Source organism: Oryzias latipes, chromosome 3, assembly GCF_053564925.1.
Source record: "Oryzias latipes strain Hd-rR chromosome 3, Olatipes_Hd-rR_3.1".
In the NCBI taxonomy this organism is placed as follows: domain Eukaryota; kingdom Metazoa; phylum Chordata; class Actinopteri; order Beloniformes; family Adrianichthyidae; genus Oryzias; species Oryzias latipes.
Genome location: NC_136239.1, coordinates 40836801 through 40858743, shown reverse-complemented (window position 1 = coordinate 40858743; position 21943 = coordinate 40836801). Strand labels below are relative to the sequence as shown.

Genomic DNA, 21943 nt, shown 5'->3' with positions numbered 1-21943 from the left:
AGGCCAGTACATGTGAATAAGGGTGGCTTCCCCAGTTATACAATTATCACAGTAAGAACTGATATTTGGGTAGATGTGAGATACTTTAGACTTTGAGATGTGTGACCTGTGTACAACTTTAAATTGGATTAGACAGTGGCAAGCACAGAGAGATGAAGAGTTCACTTGTCTAAATATTAAATTCCAGGTTTCTGGAGATAAGACATCTTCAGATACCCCTCCCATGCTGTTCTGAGCTGGGCCACACAGTAAGTTTATAGGTTTGCCAGCCAGTTGTATAGAACTGAAATAAGTCTCTTGTGGGACGGGTTCAACGAAAGGACGGTCTCAACAGCTGTTATGTCTGGGACGGTGGCAATGCCAGGCCTGAGAGTGAAGATGCCGTCTAATTTGCAGGTATCTGAAAAATATCTAATTTTACAAAACCAAATGTTCTGCTTAGCTGCTGAAATGAGGCCAGGGTGTTATCCAAAAACAGATCACAAAGACCATAATGATTCCTAAACTGAACCTATATCCTTTGAGAGTGTTTAACCACTGGGTTGCAGATGACTGTAATGGAGGGGAGAGGGAGAGAAGCACCCAGCAATGCAGGAAGAGAAGTGTTTCTGCTCAAGTATAGTTCCAGCTCCACCCAGTCGGGGGAGAAAGATTGTTCAGCATAAAATGCCAAGAATGCCACACAGTGCAAATTTGCAGCCCAATAATAGAGTCAGAAATTTGGAAGGGCAAACCCCCCGGTGGACTTGGTTTTCTGCAGATGAAGTTTACTAAGATGAGGATGTTTTCCCTGCCAGATAAAGGAGGAGATGATTGAGTTGAGCTGGTTAAAAAAGGAACGGGGAATAAAAACTGGCAAGAACTGAAATAAGTATAAAAATTTGGGCAGGATGTTCCTCTTTATAGAATTAATCTGGCCCACCAGTGACATAGGTGACCACTGTGTAAATGTTTGATTTGTTTTGTTCAGTGAGGTAGTGAGGTTTTCTTTGAATAAATCTTTGTTACTTTGTGATCGATATTCCCAAAAGTGAGCGACCTTGGGAGCATTTCGGGCAGTCATTCTCAAGCAGGCGGTTACTTAGGCCACTCCCCTAGGGCGGGTCAGTTAATCAACTCACCTGTGCAGCATCCTATTTAAGTCCAGGTGTGTAAGTTGTTCATCCTTTACTGCAGCACTGCGTTCTTTGCCCCACCCTCCTCCCCGGCCACCACCTGCGAGCTCTGTTAGGGTAGTTATTACCCAAAAGTTTATGGAAATTTGTCTCATGGAATTGCACGGAGTCTTATGCCAAAACTAAAAGAATGTGAAAGGGCAATTTAAAGGAATGTGAAATGCCAACTAAGAGGAATGTGAAATGCTAACTTAGAGGAATTCAATTCAATTCAATTTTACTTGTATAGCCCAAATTCACAACAACAGTCATCACAATGGGCTTTCCTATAGGTAATTGAAAAAGTTAAACAAAAAATCAAAAGGATTATGAATACATAGAATTCAATAGGAAAATACTAAATTGAAATAACAAACTGACTAAGCTATACTGGGCATCCCTGCCCTTAGACCCCCCTTCACGGTAAGGAAAAACTTCTAAAAAAAACGGATTCTGGAAAAAACCTCAGGGGTGCCCACATGAAGGAGGGATCCTCCCCCAGGACGGACAGGCGATTTACCAGAACTCATAGAGAAAAATTAACTTATTAACCCTACAACTACATATTTAAAGTCCAGCAGACGAGCTTCATCCAGCCGTGGTTGGGGGGACAGTCAAAGGCGCAAGTCGAGCCGGAGACAGGATCCACAGCCAGATGTAGGAGCAGGAGCAGAGACGAGGTAGACGGTCAGGAACTGGAGCACGGATGAAACAACTGGAATTTGGAAGCACTCCCACTCCCCAGGGGGGGAAAGAGGGAAAGAGGGACAATACATGAATCACTGCACCAAACAGAGGCATGGAGAACTAAATGATAAATGATGATCAAGAATAGAGGAGAGGAAGAGTAGAAGTAGATGAGAAAAGAGGACAGAACCCCAGAGCACCATAGTTACCCCAGCTTCAACTTCTAGCAGCCTTTTAAAAGAAATAGTTATTGTTATTAAGTTTAATTTAAACAGATTAACATTAAGTTAAATAATCTCTGAATACTAGCTAGTCTGACAATAAGCCTGTCCAAATAGGAATGTTTTCAGTATAACTTTGAATGTAGAAACTGAGTCGGCCTCTCTTACATGAGCTGGGAGTTTATTCCATAAGACAAGGGCTTGGTGACTAAACGCTCTACCTCCAACCGTACTTTTACTAATTCTAGGAACCACAAGCAGTCCTGGACGGGGCCATTCCATGTAAGGCCTTATAGGTTATCAGGAGGATCTTGAACTTGATTCTAGAATCAACTGGGAGCCAATGGAGTGAAACTAACACAGGAGTGATGTGATCTCTTCTGCTGGTTCCAGCTAACAATCTAGCTGCTGCGTTCTGAACAAGCTGGAGACTTCTTAAGGAACTCTTAGGACACGCTGCTAACAAGGAGTTACAGTAATCCAGCCTCGACGTAACAAATGCATGGATGAGTTTTTCAGCATCACTCTTAGAAAGTAGATTTCTGATCTTAGCAATATTCCGCAGGTGAAAAAAGGCAGTTCTACACGCCTGAGATATGTGAGCCTTAAATGATAAATCCTGGTCAAATAAAACCCCAAGGTTTCTAACTGTGAAATTGGGGGCTATGCTTATGCCTAAAATACTGTGGTCGATAGTGTCAAAGGCTGCACTGAGGTCCAACAGGACCAGAATAGAAAGTAGTCCCTTTTCTGAGGCCAATAACAAGTCATTAGAGACTCTAACTAGTGCAGTCTCCGTACTGTGGTGAGGTCTAAACCCCGACTGAAAGTCTTCAATGTGGCTGTTGTCCTGTAGGTGCAGCAGCTAGATTGTTAGAAACATTTGATTACAACTTCCGGTTGGGTGGACGCTGGCATGATTGTTGCCGCTGCTCACCGGTAACTCCTCGTCACCTAACTTTATTTTTCTGGATTTTTGGACTGCAAGTTTTGAGGCAAGATATCACGCTTGTTAAAGTGACACTTGGATTGTGTTGTCGTGCCCTGACAAACAAAATAACAAACTTAATTCAAGTCCGACTGCCTCCTCCCCCTCTCGGAGCCCCCCGTCTGACTTCAGCGTCTGGCCTCCTACAACTTCAACCACCAGATATGTGGTCATCCAACCTGCTCATCTGGTCAGCTCTCACCTGGATTCTCCTCTGGCTCTCCCATCATCCAGTGGCTGGGATTATCCGGTATTCTTCTTTTGAACTTCTTCGGCTTCGCCTCCACATCCCCGCTCCCCCGCCCCCGCTGAACACCTGCACGGATCCTCCGCTCCCACCGCGCCGGAGATACATTCACCGTGGTTCACGTCGGCACTTCAACAAGGACTCATCTGAACCTATCCGCTCCTTCTGGTCATCCACTCGTCGTCATCATCACAACACTGGACGCACTGTGGACCACAGAATTCTGGCCAACCTGGTTAGACCGGCAGCCACGGATGGTCCCGCCGCTCATCTCAACACCGCTTCAGTCAACTTCGGTCTCATTAACATCCGCTCACTTTTGAGCAAGAGTCATCTGATGCAGGACTTAATTTCTAACCGTAAGTTTGACTTTCTCTGTTTAACGGAAACCTGGCAGCATTCAAATGACTTCTCACAACTTAACGATTCCACCCCTCCCGGCTTTGTTTACATCTGCAAACCACGTTGCACTGGTCGCGGGGGAGGTCTCGCGTTATTACATCGCGAGAAGTGGTAAGTCCTGCAGGTTGAGATTCCGTCCTTCAGCTCCATGGAATGCATTGCCTGCATGCTTCCTGGCCCCACCCCAACTGTTCTGGCTGTGGTTTATCGCCCTCCCAAGACAAACTCTGACTTTTTAAATGAACTTGGAACTCTTCTCTCCCATCTCTCATCCCTCTCACCCAATGTAATAATGATGGGTGATTTCAATGTTCACTTTGACAATAGCCTTCTTCCTCTCACCAGAGACTTCAGCTCATGTTTAGACAGCCTTAACTTTACCCAGCACGTCAGTTCTCCTACCCACTCTAAAGGACATATCTTAGATTTAGTTTGCTGCTCTGGATTAATCCCAACTAAGTGCTCTGCTGATGAAATTCTTGTAACCGATCATTTTCTTGTGTCATTTAACATCTCCATCACTCTGTCACCAAACCCTCCCGTCTCATGTCTTTTCGTAATGTTAAAAATATCAATGTGAACGCACTTTCCTCATTCATACGTGATATTCCGATCCCTAACACACCAAACCCTGATGAACTCGTCTCCTCCTACAACAACCTTCTTTCAGATTCTCTCAACCATCTCGCTCCTGTCAAAACTCGCCCTGTCTCCTTTTCCAAATCTGCTCCCTGGTTCACCCCTGAGCTCCGTCTCATGAAAGCCAAAGGTCGCCAGCTTGAGCGACTCTATAAAAGAACTGGCTTAACCGTTCACAAGAAAATTTATATATCACATATCACTCAGTATAAGGACCTGGTTTCTACCACAAAAACAAACTATTTTTCTGAACTCATCTCCACAAACAAAGGCAACTCAAAAACTCTCTTCTCTCTGATGAACACTATTTTCAACCCCCCTGACTCTCTCCTTCCCCATTTCTTTTCCATTGAAACCTGTAACTCCCTCATGTCGTTCTTTAACCATAAAATTCAAGTCCTCCATCAACAGCTTAGCTCTTCTCTCCTCCCTCCCATCCCTGACTATTTTCCCCTCAATCACATGTTTTCCTCCTTTCAACTGCCTGACCACGAGGAAATTTCCTCTCTCATCCTTAAATCCAAACCGACCACCTGTTCTCTTGATCCCCTCCCAACATCCTTAGTTATAGCCTGCCTCCCATCTCTCCTTCCGCTCATTACTGCCATTATTCATTCCTCACTCTCATCTGGTACTGTCCCATCACTTTTTAAAACGGCAGCTGTAAAACCCATCCTGAAAAAACCCGGTTCAGATCCCAACGTATTCAATAATCTCCGTCCAATTTCCAACCTTCCCTTCATTTCCAAAATTCTAGAGAAAATAGTCGCCTCTCAACTCTATGATCATCTGAAACACAATAATCTTCTGGAACCTTTTCAGTCTGGCTTCCGCCCCTCCCACAGCACGGAGACTGCTTTGCTCAAGATCACCAATTTTCTTCTCATTGCAGCTGATTCTGGCCTCCTCACCATCCTCATCCTCCTTGACCTGAGTGCAGCCTTTGATACCATTTCTCATTCCATCCTCCTCCAAAGGTTCTCCTCCCTTGGTATCACCTCCACCCCCCTCCGTTGGTTTCAATCCTACCTCTCTGACCGCACCCAATTCATTCATCTTAAATCATTTAAATCTCAGCCTTCCTCTGTCTCTTCTGGTGTCCCCCAAGGTTCTGTCCTTGGGCCTCTTCTTTTCATTACTTCTCTTCTTCCCCTTGGCAATATCTTCCGTAAATATAATGTTAATTTTCACTGTTTTGCGGATGACACCCAGCTCTATGTATCCAGTAAACCTGACTCCTCTCTTCCACCCTCCTTTCTCCACTCCTGTCTATCTGAAATAAAAAACTGGTTCACCTTGAACCTTCTCAAACTCAATAGTGATAAAACTGAGCTACTTCTAGTAGGTTCCAAATCCACCCTCTCCAAAGGCACAAGTCTAACTCTTTCCATTGATTCATCCTATGTCTCCCCCTCCCCTCAGGTAAAGAGTCTGGGTGTCATCCTAGATAGCACCTTATCTTTCCAGTCCCACATCAATAACATTACTCGGTCAGCCCATTTCCATCTACGCAACATTAATCGTATACGCCCCTCCCTCACTGTCCCCTCTGCTTCTATCCTGGTTCACAGTCTGGTCACTTCCCGTTTAGATTATTGTAATTCTCTCCTCTTTGGTCTCCCACAAAAAACCCTCAATAAGCTTCAACTGGTCCAGAACTCAGCTGCCCGCATCATCTCCAGAACCCCCTCCTTCAGTCACATCACTCCAGTTTTCCACCAGCTGCACTGGCTCCCCATAACCTCCAGGATCCAATTCAAACTCCTCCTGTTCACCTTTAAGGCCCTCCATAACCTGGCTCCTCCTTATCTCTCCGACCTCCTTCATATCAAAACCCCCTCTCGTTCTCTTCGGTCCTCCTCCTCTGTTCAGCTCTCTGTCCCTCCCGCCCGACTTGTCACAATGGGAAGCAGAGCCTTCAGCTGCTCTGCTCCCAAACTCTGGAATTCCCTCCCTCCTGACCTCCGTAACATAGACTCTCTGCCTACTTTCAGATCTAAACTCAAAACCTATCTGTTCATTTCTGCCTTCCCATCCTGATTCACTTTTTATTTTATCTACTATTTTTATTGTGCTTTTAATGTCTATTTTTAACCTTTGTTTTGTAAAGTGTCCTTGGGTTTCTTGAAAGGCGCTTTAAATAAAATGGATTATTATTATTATTATTATTAAAGCTGCTCAACTACAACTCTTTCTAGGATTTTAGAAATAAAGGGGAGGTTTGATATCGGTCTATAGTTGGCCAAGATGCTATGATCCAAACTGAGTTTTTTCAGAAGAGGTTTAACAACTGCATAGTTAAAAGAATGTGGTACGTAACCCGTTTCCAGAGAGGTATTTATCATTGTTAATATGGGATCATTAATTAGGGGAAAAGTTTCTTTAAAAAGTCTAGTGGGAATTGGGTCTAACAGACACGATGAGGATTTGGAGGACGTAATAATTGATGTTATTTCCGCTTGATCCACAGCAGTGAAGCAGTCTAATGTTACAGAGGTTTCTATGGATGCCTCCATTTCTACCGCTTCAGCCTGTTCTGGGCTGATAGTAGGAATAACTTGATTTAACTTATGTCTAATATTTGAGATTTTACTATCGAAAAATGTAAGAAAATCATCAGAGCTGAGAGAAACAGGAACATGTGGTTCTACTGAGCTCTGACTGCGAGTTAATTTAGCAATAGTGCTAAAAAGAAATCTTGGATTGTTTCCATTCTCTGATATTAAGGTTGAATAGTACTGGCTTCTAGCTCTACGCAGAGCTTTTTTATAATTTAATAGGCTAAGTTTCCAGATATCCAGAGACTGCTCTGAACCGGAGCGGCGCCATTCTCCTTCCAACTTACGGGTTTCTTGTTTAAGAGAACGAGTTTCAGCGTTAAACCACGGTGCTACTCGGTTTTGTTTCAAGGGGGCAACAACACCAAGTTTACTCCTGAGGGCTTGTAAGGCATCATTAACAAAGTGGTCATTTATACTAGGACTGATGCTATGGGAGCTGGTCTCAGAGTATTTTCTCAGAATATCACTAAGTACTGGCTGAACTGTGTGTTTTAACTGAACAAGGTCCAGGGTGTGCTTATGACAGTGAGTGGGTTCATTCACACTTTGGGTGAAACCAACATCATCTAATAAAGCTGCAAAAGCCTTTCCTAGACAGTCATTGGGGTCATCAACATGAATATTAAAATCCCCTAATATTATAGTTTGATCAGAATCTAAGACAATAGTCGATAGGAAGTCAGAAAACTCAGTTAGAAATTCTGAATACAGGCCGGGGGGGGGGTAAACAATTATGAATAAAACAGGTTTTCGAGTCTTTCTGTTTGGGTGATTTATAGACAATATGATGCTTTCAAAGGAATTATAAGCATTTTTAATTTTACGGCTGAGAATTAAGCTAGACTGTGATATTACTGCCAAACCACCTCCTTTCCCTGAAATCCTGGATTTCTGATACTTAGCATAAGTGGGGTGGGGGTGGGGGGTTATTCAGTCTAACATAATCATCCTGTTGGAGCCAAGTTTCTGTTAAGGCTAGAAGACTAAGGTTGTTATCAATGATTAACTCGTTAACTTAGAGGGACTTAGAGGAAATGGATGGAATGTTTAATAAACCACATTTAATGACATCATAATTCTGCTTGTGAGAACTGCTGTCTGTCACTTTAAGGTTTCTATGATGCGCTGCTTTCATTTGTCTTTCAGCACATAAGCTAAAGCTCGAACCTGCTTGACTTTCCCTGCATGGGTTTTGCACCGGCACTAACCCTAAGGGAGGCTCAGAGGAGCGTTTTACACTGCTGCTCTGCGCCCGGGTCTCGTCTGTGGGTTGTCAGGTTAACAGACTAAGGCTAGCAGAAATGTTTCTAGAAAGAAGAGCGGCACCGTCCCGAGTGGGATGGACGCCATCTCTCCGCATGAGACCGGGCTTCCCCCAAAACGCGCTCCAGTTATCCACAAAACCAACGCCGTTTTCTGGGCACCATCTAGAAAGCCAGCAGTTAAATGATGAAAAGCGGCTGTACATTTCATCACTGACTAAGTTTGGCAGGGGACCAGAGAAAGTTACAGTGTCGGACATCGTCTTAGCCAGTTTACACACCGAAGCTACGTTTAAATTAACCACCTCTGCCTCCGTCGGGCATCATTACTGCCTGCGTGAATCACGACTCGACGGAACCTGGACTTACTCTGAGCTAACATCCTAAGGTTCCCCTCAATGTCACCAACTCTGGCCCCCGGATAACACCTGACTGTAGCCGCTGGGAGCTCCACGTTTCTAACTTCAGAAGAGCCGATAACCAGAGTTGAGTGTTCAGCGGGTGTGTCGCTGAGGGGGGAGAACCTATTACTAACGTGGAGTCTCGGGTGCTCTAAGTTTTTGCGTTTAGCACTATGTTTCCTCCCAACCGGTACAAACCCCTGACTGTCTCCCGGCTGCTGGGAAGACGCTGGGGTGCTAACTAAGTTAGCCCTGGTAGCGCGGCCCGCGCTACGAATAACGACCTGGCTAGCCAGCTTAGCTTCCACTGTGCTAACTGCTCCAGCCTGGCCTCCAAGTCTAACACAAGACTACACATAACACACCTACCGCTGTCTTCACTAAAGGAGGCAGGATCCTCACTAAACATATGGCACATGGAGCAGGAGAGAGGGGGAAAGGCAGAAGGAGTGGTGGCCATGCTAGGTTCTAAGCTAGGCTAGCAGTGTTTAGGTAAAGAGAAGTGGTTTATTTAGCACACTGAGAAAAGTGAACACCAAGCGGTTTAACAGTAGTGTTTTCACTACTAAAATGTGCTAGAAGTGAGTGTGAATATTAAACAAAATAACACTAAAAGTGAGCAATAGTAGTCAGGCTAGTGCCAAACAAGATAGCCTCAGTCAAGCACTACCAAGAACAGTGGAATACGCTTACCCGGAAATGACGTCACAGGAGAAAAGATGCGAAATGCTAACTTAAAGGAAAGTGAATGTCAAAGAATGTGAAAGCCAAAAAAAGATGTGAAATAAATTTTTTACTGCATGAGTTGACTGACTGAAATGCGAATTTGTGTTTTTCCACTATAAAAAGTAAGTTTGAATAGTCCAGACCGAACGCTTGATTATTGATGGAAAAGAGCCCATTTATGCTGAGATACAGTTTGTAACCAGACAGTTATCAAACTGACAGGGCTAAAGTCAGTGAGGTCCCTGGGTTTGAAATAATAATCAGAAGGTCATCAGCATACAACTAGACTTTATTTTCTCTGGAGTTCCTTAGAATACCAGTTATGTCTTTACAGCCTCGTTGGGCTGCAGCAAGCAGCTCAATAGCTAGGTCAAAGAGCAGAGGGCTAAGAGGGCACCCCTGGCGAGTTCCTCTGTGTAAATCAAAGGGGCCAAATCTATCAAGCACTGAAAAAATGAAGTTGAATTCTATCCTGTCAAAAGCTTTTTCAGTATCGACAGATACAACGCACTCAGGGACCCCCCCCCCCCCTGGGAGAGGTGTACATTATGTTAAGTAACCGGCGTTTATCAAAATATAGATGCCTGTGTTTAACGAAACCTGGTTAACCCTTTGAGATAATTATAGGGAGGATATTCTCCAACCTACAAGCCAGCACCTTAGCCAAGATCTTTGTGTCTGTATTCAAGAGTGAGATTGGTCTGTATGAGGCACAGTCAGCTGGGTCTTTACTTTTTTTAGCAATGAGGGTGGCTGAACAACCTAACGGCTAAACAGCCAACAACCTATCCCACCGGGATAGGTTCCGGCAGCCCCGTGACCCCGAAAGAAACGCACAATTAAATTCTTTCTTTGCTGTCTGCTCCGAATGACAAAAGTATAGAGGAAACTGAAACAATTCACACACAACATACACACAAAAACACAAGATGTCGAGTGGCAATTCTAAAAGTGCAAATGTGCAAAAGTGACAATAATAGTAGCGAACAATGAGTATGTGCAAAGGTGCAGTTTGTTGTTGCAGACTCCTTTCAGCTGTTCAGGAACCTGATGGCAAAGGGAAAGAAAGAGTTCTTGAGTCTGGTGGTCCTGCACTTCACACTCCTATACCTCCGTTCTGAGGGGAGGAGAGTGAACAGTTCTCGTTGCGGGTGGGTGGGGTCCTTGACGATGGCGGCAGCTCTCCTGCAGACCCTGCGTTTGTATGTGCTCTGCAGCGAGGGAAGAGGAGTCCTGATGATCTTGGACGCAGTCTTCACCACTCTCTGCAGGCATTTGCGGTCCATGGCGGTAGAGCTGCCGTACCCTGTGATGCAACTGGTCAGAATGGACTCAACCATGCAGCTGTAGAAGTTGCTGAGGATCTTTGGGGACATGCCGAACCTCCTCAGCCTCCTCAGAAAGTACAGCCGCTGATGAGCTTTCTTCACCAGCTGTGACGTGTTTAGTGTCCAGGTGAGGTCCTGGCTGAGATGGATCACCAGATATTTGAAGCTGCTCACCCTCTCCACTTCCAGACCCCAGATAAGAAGCGGCTGATGAGGGTTCCTTCTCTCCTTCCTCATGTCCACCATCATCTCCTTTGTCTTGTCTGTGTTGAGGGTGAGGTTGTTGTCCTCACACCATGTCACCAGACTGGCCACCTCCCTCCTGTAGGCTGCTTCGTCCCCACCAATGATGCGTCCTATCACAGCAGTGTCGTCAGCTAACGTCAGGATGATGTTGTCCTTCTGAGAGGCCACACAGTCATGGGTGAACAGAGTGTAGAGGATGGGGCTGAGAACACAGCCCTGTGGTGTGCCAGTGTTCGTGATGATGCTGGCTATAGTCCTGTTCCCTATTCTGACAGACTGAGGCCTGCCAGTCAGAAAGTCCAGGAGCCAGTCACAGATGATGGGGTGTATTCTAAGGGAGAACAGTTTGTGGGCGAGTTTGTGAGGAACGGCCGAGCTGAATGCAGAAGTGTTGTCAATAAAGAGCATCCTGATGTAGGAGTCCTTATTCTCCAGGTGTGAGAGGGAGGTAATGGCATCCAAGGTGGACCTGTTGGGCTGGTATGCGTACTGGAGGGGGTCTAGTGTGTCTGGAATGCTGCTCTGAATGTGGGTCAGCATCACTCTCTCAAAGCACTTTATAATGATCGGAGTGAGTGCTACTGGTGTGTAGCTACAGTGCTCCAAATCATCACTTTTTATTAAACTTTCTGTTGCTGCTGTAAGTCCAACAGGTTTATCATCTAGTTTTTTTCTGGATACTGTTCAAAATCGCAGCATGTTCCACTGTTTCATCAGCTAAAATTACATGCTACACAGGTAACATGACCGCAGGGGTGTCACAAGAACAGGCAGATGGCTAGATCCAAATGCAGCAGCTTTATTAGCTCAGCTAAAATTCCACATAGCTAAATCAGCATCAGGCAGATAGGGGTCAATAACAAGCATGAAATCATCAGAGGAGAGATGGGGATAGTATGTAATGAGGGTTGGTTGAGTGAATGAAAGTCAGGTGAGTGGCATACAGGAAGTATGCTGGGAGATGAAGTGTATTCAGTACTCTGGAGACTGCTCCCGCCGGTGACCAGGCAAGGAGACAGTGCTTTGACTTCTGACAAGAGCTGTCTCATGCTTGTTTACCTAACATGCAGACGGTAGAGGAGGACAAAAGAAATTCACCAAAAGGAGAGCTAATAAACATGACTCATTTGATGCAAATGTTTATTCGCCATGTGGAAAATTTCCCAAAACAATAAGACAAAAATATTTGGTTTTACCTTTGACATGTCTGTCTTAAATACAACTTTTCATTGCTTTAAACCATTGACTGTAAAAAAAGAACTGGACATGCTGAGTTTTACGTCATATATAGAAAATGGTTTACTTCCATTTACAAATGAATAAAGTCAATTCAAATTAATTTTTCTGCATACAGACTTCACCAAGTTGGTACCAAATAATGTTACTAAGAGGTGATTGGTTCAAGTTGATCTGAGTCAACATTGTCTCACCAATCAGGAGTGAACTTGTTGGAAAGCCTTGAAAGCAAGCTCAGAGAATCTGTCAATCAAACTAAAGGGTGTCAAATTATGACGTTAATCGTGATTAATTGATTACAGAGATTTAATGTTATTTCCAGATTGAACAGCTGCTTCAGCAAAGTCACTTTTTTTAGTTTTATCTTTATCTTTTACTGTGCTTCAATGTAACCAATTTAAATTAAAATACCTCAAAATTAGGCTTTTCAAAGCAATTATTAGGGTAAAAATAATTGCAATTACATTAGATGAATTAATGACAGGTTGTGATAATTAATTGCACAAAATAATTAATGGCATGACAGCACTAAGTCAGGCTCCACCTACTTACCTAACAGGAAGTGGGTACTTCCTGTTTGGAACGCCATATAAAACAAACATTTAAATTGTACAAATCATGAAAAGTAGTTGCACTTCATTGTTGTAGTCTCTAATGCTTTAATGTCATTTATCACCTTCATAGTAGTGGGGTTGGTACTCTTTCAACACGGACTAAAGATTCCAGAATTTTGGATAGAACACATAAATGTGATATTGGTGAGCAGCACAGATTGATCACCTCCTTTTAATGAAGGCAAAACAAAATCTGATTTCCAAATTGATGGAATTTCTTTAGTTTTGACTGAAACATTAAAAAGCATTGTAAGTGGTTCTGCAATCAAATCTGCTGCAAGTTTAAAAAAGGAAGGCTCCATAAAGTGTTGCCAGGAGGTTTTCTGTGATCCAATGCCTTTAAAGCTTCATGCACTTCATGCACAGTAAAAGGTACAAAGTTAAATGGGTCCCCAGAAACCATAGAGGATTCTGTGCAGGAATTTGTTGAAGACTTTCCTGCAGAATCAAACAAAGAACCTGATGATAAAAAATGCTCATTAAAGCAATTTAGGAGCTCAGTTTTATCATTAACTACGACTGAATCGTTAACAACAGACGTAGGAAGAGCTTGAATAATTTTAGTCACAGAAAGAGACTTGATCACTTTCCAGAATTTCCATGGGTTATTAAGGTTGTCAGTAGTGACAGACAAAAAATATTCTGATTTGGCCTTTTTCATAAGAGAAGTTTATTCCTAAGCTGTTTAAAAACAGACCAGTATGTGGAAGAATCCGTTTGTCATGTAAAATATCTGCAATTCCTGTGAAAACCAAATCTTATGTCATTTTATCAGAGCTGGTATGATTTTTGTTCAACAAGTTGGTTTGTGTTTGCTGTGAGGTTCTGTGTTGTGGAGATTCTCAGGATAACCTGCATGGGGGTATTCCAGAAAGCAGGTTATGCTAGTTACCACGGTAAGTTTGAGGCTAAGGAAGTGGATAACCTCAGCTTTCGGTTCCAGAAATAGAGGCATGTTTCTGGGTAGGTCCAGTTGCCATGGCAACTCATGCTCTGAACATAACCTGGTCCGGAGCAGGTTTAGTTGAAGGTCAGTTTGTTTTCAGAGAGGTGAAGGAGCATGGCGTGTTCATTTGAAGATGATTTAGTGGATGAAGAAGCTCAGCAGTGACGTGCAGTCAGGAGAGGCAGGTGGGGCTGTGCCTCACCTGTCATTATGGGAAGAAAAGAGAAAAAATAAATTCAAATATTATATTTAATCAGTAATTTGTGCTTTGCAGTCGTTTTCCATTTAAATGTAACATTTTTGGGTGTTTTTTCTTTTCAAAATCGCTGAATTTCCGCATTTGCCGTTCAGATACTAAGAAGTGACGTGCGATGAGGCACCAGCCCGCTGAGCCTCACCTTGGGCAATACCTATGCAGTCAGACGGTACTGCTGTTTCTCTGTATGTGGGTTCAATCACTTGTACTATATTAGCTGAGTATACATAATTTAGCAGATGTATATGATGTACAGTGTTTGTTATTATAAATAACTGTATGTGAGGGACGTGTTTCTTGTGCTGAGTGCTAAACGCCGGCAAAAAAGCCGCTGGGTGAGGCCAGCAGTTCTCATGCCTCATGTTAGGGGGCGCCGGTGAGCCCTGAGATTATGAAGCTAAAAAATAATAGAATAAGTGAAAGCAAGCGGCAAGTCATTTTCTTCAGAAGGAGCGGCGTATGGGCTTTATTTACAAGTAAAGGTAAGACGATAATAAGGTTTGTGCTTTTTTCTATGCTGCAGTTTGTATATGAAAAAAACCATGTTGAAATGATATTTTAAACAAAACATGTTAACTGTTGTCAATCAAATGGTGAATTAGTTACTCAGTATGGTTCATGTTTGTACATCTGACTGATGACGTCAGTGCCTCACCAGCCATTAACCTCACTGCACGTCACTGAAGCTCAGATAATACTTTTTCCACCGTGAGAGTATGACAAGATCACATACGGATGTTGGAAAAATAAACTTTTTTACTTTAATCTAACTTAATTATTTGCTTCAGTTAAATTCATTAAAAATATATTTTTTTGTTAAGTCCGTTTAAAAATAACATGTAGTTATCAGACATTTATTTTACTTTCTTTCAAATTAATTCAATAAAGCAGGTGTAACTTCGGTGCTGCTGTCAGATCGGCAACGCAAGGGATTGTGGGATACCATTCCCTTTGCCTCCCTGGACGGATTTGGCTTTAAGTGTGGTTTTTTGACCAAATGTGTTTAGTTGATTAGCTGTTTTACTGTGTTTTGTCAGTTATTTTGTCCTACTTTGCTTTAGTCTCTGCACCATGAGTGAGAGGGAGGGAGAGAATGATGAGTTTATAAAGCACCCCTACACACAGATACTGTAGTGGTAATGTTGGAAAATTCCTACATGAATATGCACTATTACCAAATTGTTTCTTTCTTTTTCTTGTTATAAAAATGAGAATATCTGCCGGCTCAAATTTAGACATATGAGACTTCAAGAATTATAATTCATTAAGATGGAAAAAATATTAATTAAATTGAAGTAATATGACATTTAGTTAGATAAATATGTAAAATTGAGTTGTATAAACAATTATTGAGTTTTATAGACTTAAGAAATTAGATTTATTAAATTTAAGTCAATTACTTGTTACCAATAGAAGTAATTCATTTAAGGTGGCTAAATTGGTTAAGTTACATATATATATGCGTCACAAGGAAAATAGAAATAAGATCAGAAACTCGGGCGATTACTTTGTCTGTTCTTTAACTACAAGCAGAAACTCTTTTTGCTGATGATGCAGCCGTGTTACTTTATTGATGGACGTGTAATCTTCATAACCCGTCATTAATTTCCGACTCTGTCTCACTGAAGTATAGCTCTCCCTTTTTTTCTCCACGCGTTTCCATGATGACTCCAGAAATCGGCGATCCATTGAGAATGTCTTTATGTACTTGACATGCACGTGCATTAACCCAGGGTTACCAAGTCGAGCGTATTTACGCCAACTCATATCCGGTCTTTTTTAACCGACATACCCAGACTAAGCATGTTCAGGCGGATTTTAAACTAGTTAGTTTAGAAACTAATTAGTTTAAAAGGCTAGTTTAAACATGCTTCCTGAATACCCCCCAGGTGATCATCAGTGAGCCACCTGTCTGCTGTTTTGTTAGACTTCATCTCTGAGAAAAGCTTCCAAGTCAGTCTAGACTTTCCTTCCATGGATGTGTTTTGTCTGTAACATCTGCATGAATCTCTGTCATCAGGAGGAACTCGTTTTGGAGCTCGTTAATGATCCAGACTGCAAACCCAAAAAGCGCTATTATTCCTTTGGATGGCACATGGTGCTCCTGGCCGGGGTTACTGTCATGGTGAGTCACACTTTCACACCGTCTGCACTAATCGACAACTCCACCACATATGAATGTATACAGAAGGAACTAGCTTGTAGTTTTGCCATCAAATGGGTTTGTTTCAATTTGAAGCTCTTGTCTGTCCTGTTCTTGTTGAGATTTTGACCACAAATGCACCTTTCTAAAACTGGGACAAACAAGCTTAACAGTTATGGGAACATGTCCCCACCAAAAACGTTAAATAAAACATATTCCCCAACTTCAAACAGCACTAAGGTTAAATTCATTCAAGCTAAAGTTTGAACGCTGGAGGCCGTGCAGAGGCTCATAGGTTCTGTCAAAATGCTGAAGGCAAAGTGATCATAAGTTCACTGAATTTCACTGAAAAGTTTCAAATTTGACATTGACCTGCTTGATGGGTCAGAGTGACGTGTAAAATACTCTGAAAAAAGACAGTTGTCATGGTGATGAGCTGTGAAAAACATGTTTACGTCTGCATGTGTGAAAGCAGAGATTCAGCGCTGCAGTGCAAACTGTGAGGAAGAAAGAATCATCTTTGGCATATTCAGGTGCTTTCCTTTACTCTGTCACCTTCCTTCACACTGCTTCATCACATTTTAATGTGATGCCTTCTCTAGACTGCATCTGGACCTAAATGTTTTCAAGACAAAATCTTGTGGTTTGGCAAGAAGGGACGCGTTCCTTCAAATCCTCCTTCAAATCCTCCCAATATCTCCACTCTTGATGACACTCCTCTAGATCAGGTCACAGAGTATAATAATAATTCACTTTATTTCAGACTTGGATGTGGTCCATAGAAGAAGATAAAAATGCAAGATACATAATAAAATAAAATAAAATTAAAATTAAAAAGAGTATAATCGCTCTATCCAGTGTTTCCTTAAGGCGGAAGTGTAGCGGCAGGAGCTTTATTTGGAATCAGTCAGAGACATTATAATTGTGTTTTTAGATTTGTTCAGGCGTTCCATGAGGCTGTATGTTAGCTTACGTAGTAGAGCATTACAAGTGGGGATGTGAGCATTGACAAACAGCTGACTGACTCTGTACCACCTGGGCTCCTGTAGCAGAAGCCTAAAAGCATCAATATTGGCCACTAAGAATTTACGGAATGTTCCACGTCCATAGTTCCACCGAAGTGGGGCCTTATACAGAGGAGTGCAGTAAACTCTGAACCAGATCCAGACTGATAGGATGGTAATGGAGAACCAACCAGACATTGTAGTGGTGGATAAAGAACAGAGGAAAGCCATTGTGGTGGATGTGGCAGTGACAAGCATGTGTGTGTGTGTGTCTGTCTGTCTGTCTATCTATAAACAAAACCTCACATCGTGGCCCCTTTAAGGCCCCTTGGTGGTGAGGGGACATCACTGTGAGTAATCAGGAGATGTCCCCTCAGTGCCCTACCCGCCAATTTTAACTGCACCCCCTTAGTACACACACCCTTTACTCCTCAAAATATACATTCAAACATAAACACACACACACGCACACACATTTTGCAAGGAAGGTGGGACTTATGACCATCTGTCCCCTACCCCATCCCTGGTGGGGGGTACTGGACCCTTGGCAACAGTGGCCGTGTCCCCTGGGTGCCGGTTTCCTGGGCCCGGCTGTGCTCTCTCCACGCGGGGAGAGGGTTCACATTACACCTGAGCCGGGGGTGTCCGTGTCCCTGTGGGGGGGTTCTGGCCCTTGTCCCTGAGTGCCGGGCCCCGCCAAATTTCCTTTTCCCCGGGGTGACCCCTTCCTGGGTGGGGACGGCTGGCCCCTGCTTTGCTCCTTCCTGGACCAACCGTAGGCCGGGTGGGTGGCTGCCTGGAGCGCAGAGCGGGTCTCCCTTGGGGGGTCCTGGGTCGTACCTGGGGTTGGGGCGGGGGGATGCCCAGAACTCCTGGGTGGTGATGAGGTACTCGTCAGGGGCTGTGGGCACCCTTCTCGGGTGGGGCCCTGCGTTGGGCCCTCCCCCTCAGTACTTTTACTGATTCTAGGAACCACAAGCAGTCCTGCATTTAGTGAGTGAAGTGTCCTGTTTGGGTGGTAAGGGACTATGAGGTTGTTAATGTAGGACGGGGCCATGCCATGTAAGGCCTTATAGGTTAACAGGAGGATCTTGAACTGGATTCTAGAATCAACTGGGATCCAATAAAGTGAAACCAACACAGGAGTGATGTGATCTCTTCTGCTAGTTCCAGCTAACAATCTAGCTGCTGCGTTCTGAACAAGCTGGAGACTTCTTAAGGAACTCTTAGGACACGCTGCTAACATCTTTTAACTTTTTAACTTGTCCTGTCCAACAGCTGGACAGGCAGATGAGAACTGAGGGCCTCTTGTGTTGGACATATTTTATTTTAACAACAGGGGTTATTAATCTTCAGACAAACCAAAGGTATGTCTGAATAAACCCCTTTTATAGAGGCCAGACTTTATTAATTTCAATCATGTTTGAAAATCTTTGGTGTTGGACCGGACGGAAAAGGAAAGGAGGGAAGAAGAGAGAGGGATGTCAGAGAGAGGGGGGGTAGGAGGGTGATAATAGGAGGGGGGGTAAGACCATGAAGCAGCATAGAGAAGCAAGTTTACTGGTTGTTTATCATTACGGTAAGGTTCAGATGTATTACAAATCTCAAAGGGCGGGGCCTGTCCACACACACACTCAAATGTTATAAACACACCTGCTAGCTGCAAAAATGTCCACATGTCAACATGTACACAATACAGATAGTGTTCACACGCATACTTATGCCTTAAAACCAACTAGTGTGAAATATTTCATTCATTCAATCATGCAAACTATTAGTGCAAAGGTGAGCTAACACCTGTGCTCAGGTGAGTGTTTATGTTCTTCTAAAATGGATGATGGAATGTGAAAAAAGGGAGGGGGAGTGCCCATCCATTCCCACACCAAGACCCCCGCCGCAGCAGCAACGGCAGACAGAACCCCCCAACACCATATGGCAGCAGGGAGAGAACAACCGCCCCCCGGGCGCCCACATCTGCCACCCAGGCCAGGGCCAGCAGGACTACTGCGAGGCCCCCAGAGCCAGAGAGCAGGGAGGCATGGGGGGAAAGAGAGTGCCGCCCCAGCCCAACCAGGAGAGCAGCCCCCCCCCCGCTGCGCCGGGAGAGCCCAACGCAGGACCCCACCCGAGAAGGGTGCCCACAGCCCAAGACGCCAGGTATGAGCCAGGACCCCCCAAGGGAGACCCACTCCGCATTCCAGGCAGCCACCCACCCGGCCCACGGTTGGTCCAGGGTGGAGCAAGGTAGGGGCCAGCCGCCCATGCCCAGGATGGGAGCACCCCGGGGAAAAGGGGGGCCCACAAGGGGTGTTGTAAACATGGCCCGACCAGGCTAGGCCACAGTTGGAAATTTGGCAGGGTCCAGCGGTCAGAGGCAAGGACCAGAACCCACCCCCCAGGGACACGGACACCCCCGGCTCAGGTGTAATGTGAACCCCCTCCCCGTGCTGAGAGAGGACCGCCGGGCCCAGGGAAACCGGCACCCAGGGGACACGCCCGCCGTGGCCAAGGGCCCCGTACCCCACACCAGGGAAGGGGTAGGGGACAGATGGTCCTAGGTCTCACCTTCCTTGCAAAATGTGTGTGCGTGTGTGTGTATTTGTGAGGGTGTGTGTGCATGTGTGTGTGTGTTTATGTTGGAATGTATATTTTGAGGGGGGAGGGGTGTGTGTACTAAGGGAGGTGCAGTTAAAATTGGCGGGTAGGGCACAAAGGGGACATCTCCTGATTACTCACAGTGACGTCCCCTCACCCTCTCCACCAAGGGGCCCGTAATGTGTAAGGTGCGGTTAAAGGGTGCTAGGAGGACATCTACTGCTTGCTGGCAGTGATGTCCAAGCACCCCCCCTACAAAGGGCCCTACATGTCTAAGGTAAAAATAAAACTGAAAGAAGGGGGGCCCACTCCATACGGCAACCATGGGAGGGGGACCACTGCCAAGTAGCCCCCCCCCCCCCCCCCCCCCCAAGGTGCAACGCAGGCTAAAACCCCCACCCCTCAAGGGGGTAGGTTGGTAGACTGTCCCCCGGTGGTCAAGCAGCTGTCCCCCACCCTACCCCCAGCATAGGGGCCAGGTCCCCCCAGCCCAGGGGCCCCACCCCCGGAGGCGCCGACACCCCAGGCCCAGCACCACCCACCCCACACAGAGAGAGAAGAACCAGAAAGCAATCTGGTCAGGCCTGGACGGGACCGAGGCAGCCAACCGGCCGGGGCAACCGCCGATTACCTCAGCGGAGACCCCAACCCGTCAACCCCCCCCAAGTCCTGTACCAATAGTGGGCCCCCCTCCCCCACAGAACGCCCCCCCACAGGACAGGGCCGACAAGCCCCCCCCCCCACCCCCCCTTCCTCGCTTCTCTTCTCTTGATCATTATTCATCATTTAGTTCTCCATGCCTCTGTTTGGTGCAGTGATTCATGTATTGTCCCTCTTTCCCCGTCCTGGGGAGCGGGAGTGCTTCCAAATTCCAGTTGGCTCATACATGATCCTGTTCCTGACCGTGTACCTCGTCTCTGCTGCTGCTCCTACACCTGACCTGGCTGGATGAAGCTCGTTTGCTGGACTCAAAATATGTAGTTGTAGATTTAGATAAGTTAATTCTTCTCTATGAGTTCTGGTAAATCACCTGTCCGTCCTGGGGGAGGATCCCTCCTTCATGTGGGCACCCCTGAGGTTTCTTCATTTTTTTCCGGAATCTGTTTTCTTTTTAGAAGTTTTTCCTTACCGCGAAGGGGGGTCTAAGGGCAGGGATGTCCAGTTTAGCTTAGTCAGTTTGTTATTTCAATTGAGTATTTTACTATTGAATTCTATGTATTCATAATCTTTTTGATTTTTTGTTTAACTTTTTCAATTAACTATACGAAAGCCCATTGAGACGACTGTTGCTCTGAATTTGGGCTATACAAGTAAAATTGAATTGAATTGAATGGTGAAATCCCAGAAGTAGGATTATAAATGTTTTAAAGCTGTAAAACTCCTATTAAAAAAAAAACCTGGACTGTTCGCCAGTCTGTCGCAGGGCCACAATCACACACATTCACTCTGACAGTCTCACCTAGGAACAATTTTTCTCTTGTTTAAATTCTAAAAGTTCAAACTTTCATAGACAATTTTGTAAAATGAAAACAAATATCTGATTCCAATCAAAGATTTTTGTAGATCTGAAGAGCTGTGCATTTCTCTACATGGCATGGGGGAGATTGATTAACAAGGTCTTCAGCCAATCAGGATACAGGACAGAGTGTGATACCTGAAAAAAAAGAATAAAAAGAAAAATAGACTTATAGGACCACCTCTCTCTGACCCTTCAATTATCTATAAAAAAAGCTAAATAAATTATGGAAATTAAACTCACACCTACTTAATAACCCTGAAACTGTTGCTAAGATGTAGGAGATTTACCTAGTTTTTGTGAGCTTCTAAATTGTGATTATTCTGCTGTTGTGTTGCAGATGCTGTTGATCATTGGACTTGTTCCTGCTTTTGTGGTGTTTCGAGTCACGGTCCGTCCCCAGCTGCTTGAAAGTACGTGGCAATTCATAAAAGAGAACGCCAACACCTTGGTTTCAATCTTTGGAGCTGTGCTGCACACCATCGCCATCCAGATCATGAATAGGGTTTGTATCCACTCACAATCAGGTCAAAGATTTCTTATCTTCACTATAAACTTCAATGAATGACCAACCAAATGGATTTAATTTACCTTTTGTGGACTTAGACTCTCTAATTCCTTCCTGCAGGTCAACAGATTGGTGTCACTAAAACTGTCTGAATTAGGTGAGATCCAACAGCTACACAACATTAGAACCAAGAATGTGTTTGTCATCATGAAGAATTTTGATCGTTTGTGACACTCATCATAATAATTCCTTCAGACGTATAT

The 21943-nt window shown here is 44.5% G+C and overlaps 1 protein-coding gene across 9 annotated transcripts in view; it reads left to right on the top strand.

Annotated features, from left to right (window-relative positions):
• Positions 1 to 21943, top strand: part of LOC105357636 (uncharacterized) — a 545012-nt gene that overhangs the window by 236582 nt on the left and 286487 nt on the right. For all 9 annotated transcript variants that reach the window (XM_078944705.1, XM_078944708.1, XM_023953741.2 and 6 more), the window contains 3 exons: positions 15935 to 16039; positions 21513 to 21677; positions 21801 to 21837. In XM_078944705.1, the coding sequence (XP_078800831.1) occupies positions 15935 to 16039; positions 21513 to 21677; positions 21801 to 21837 (307 nt within the window). The remainder of the gene's footprint in view (positions 1 to 15934; positions 16040 to 21512; positions 21678 to 21800; positions 21838 to 21943) is intronic.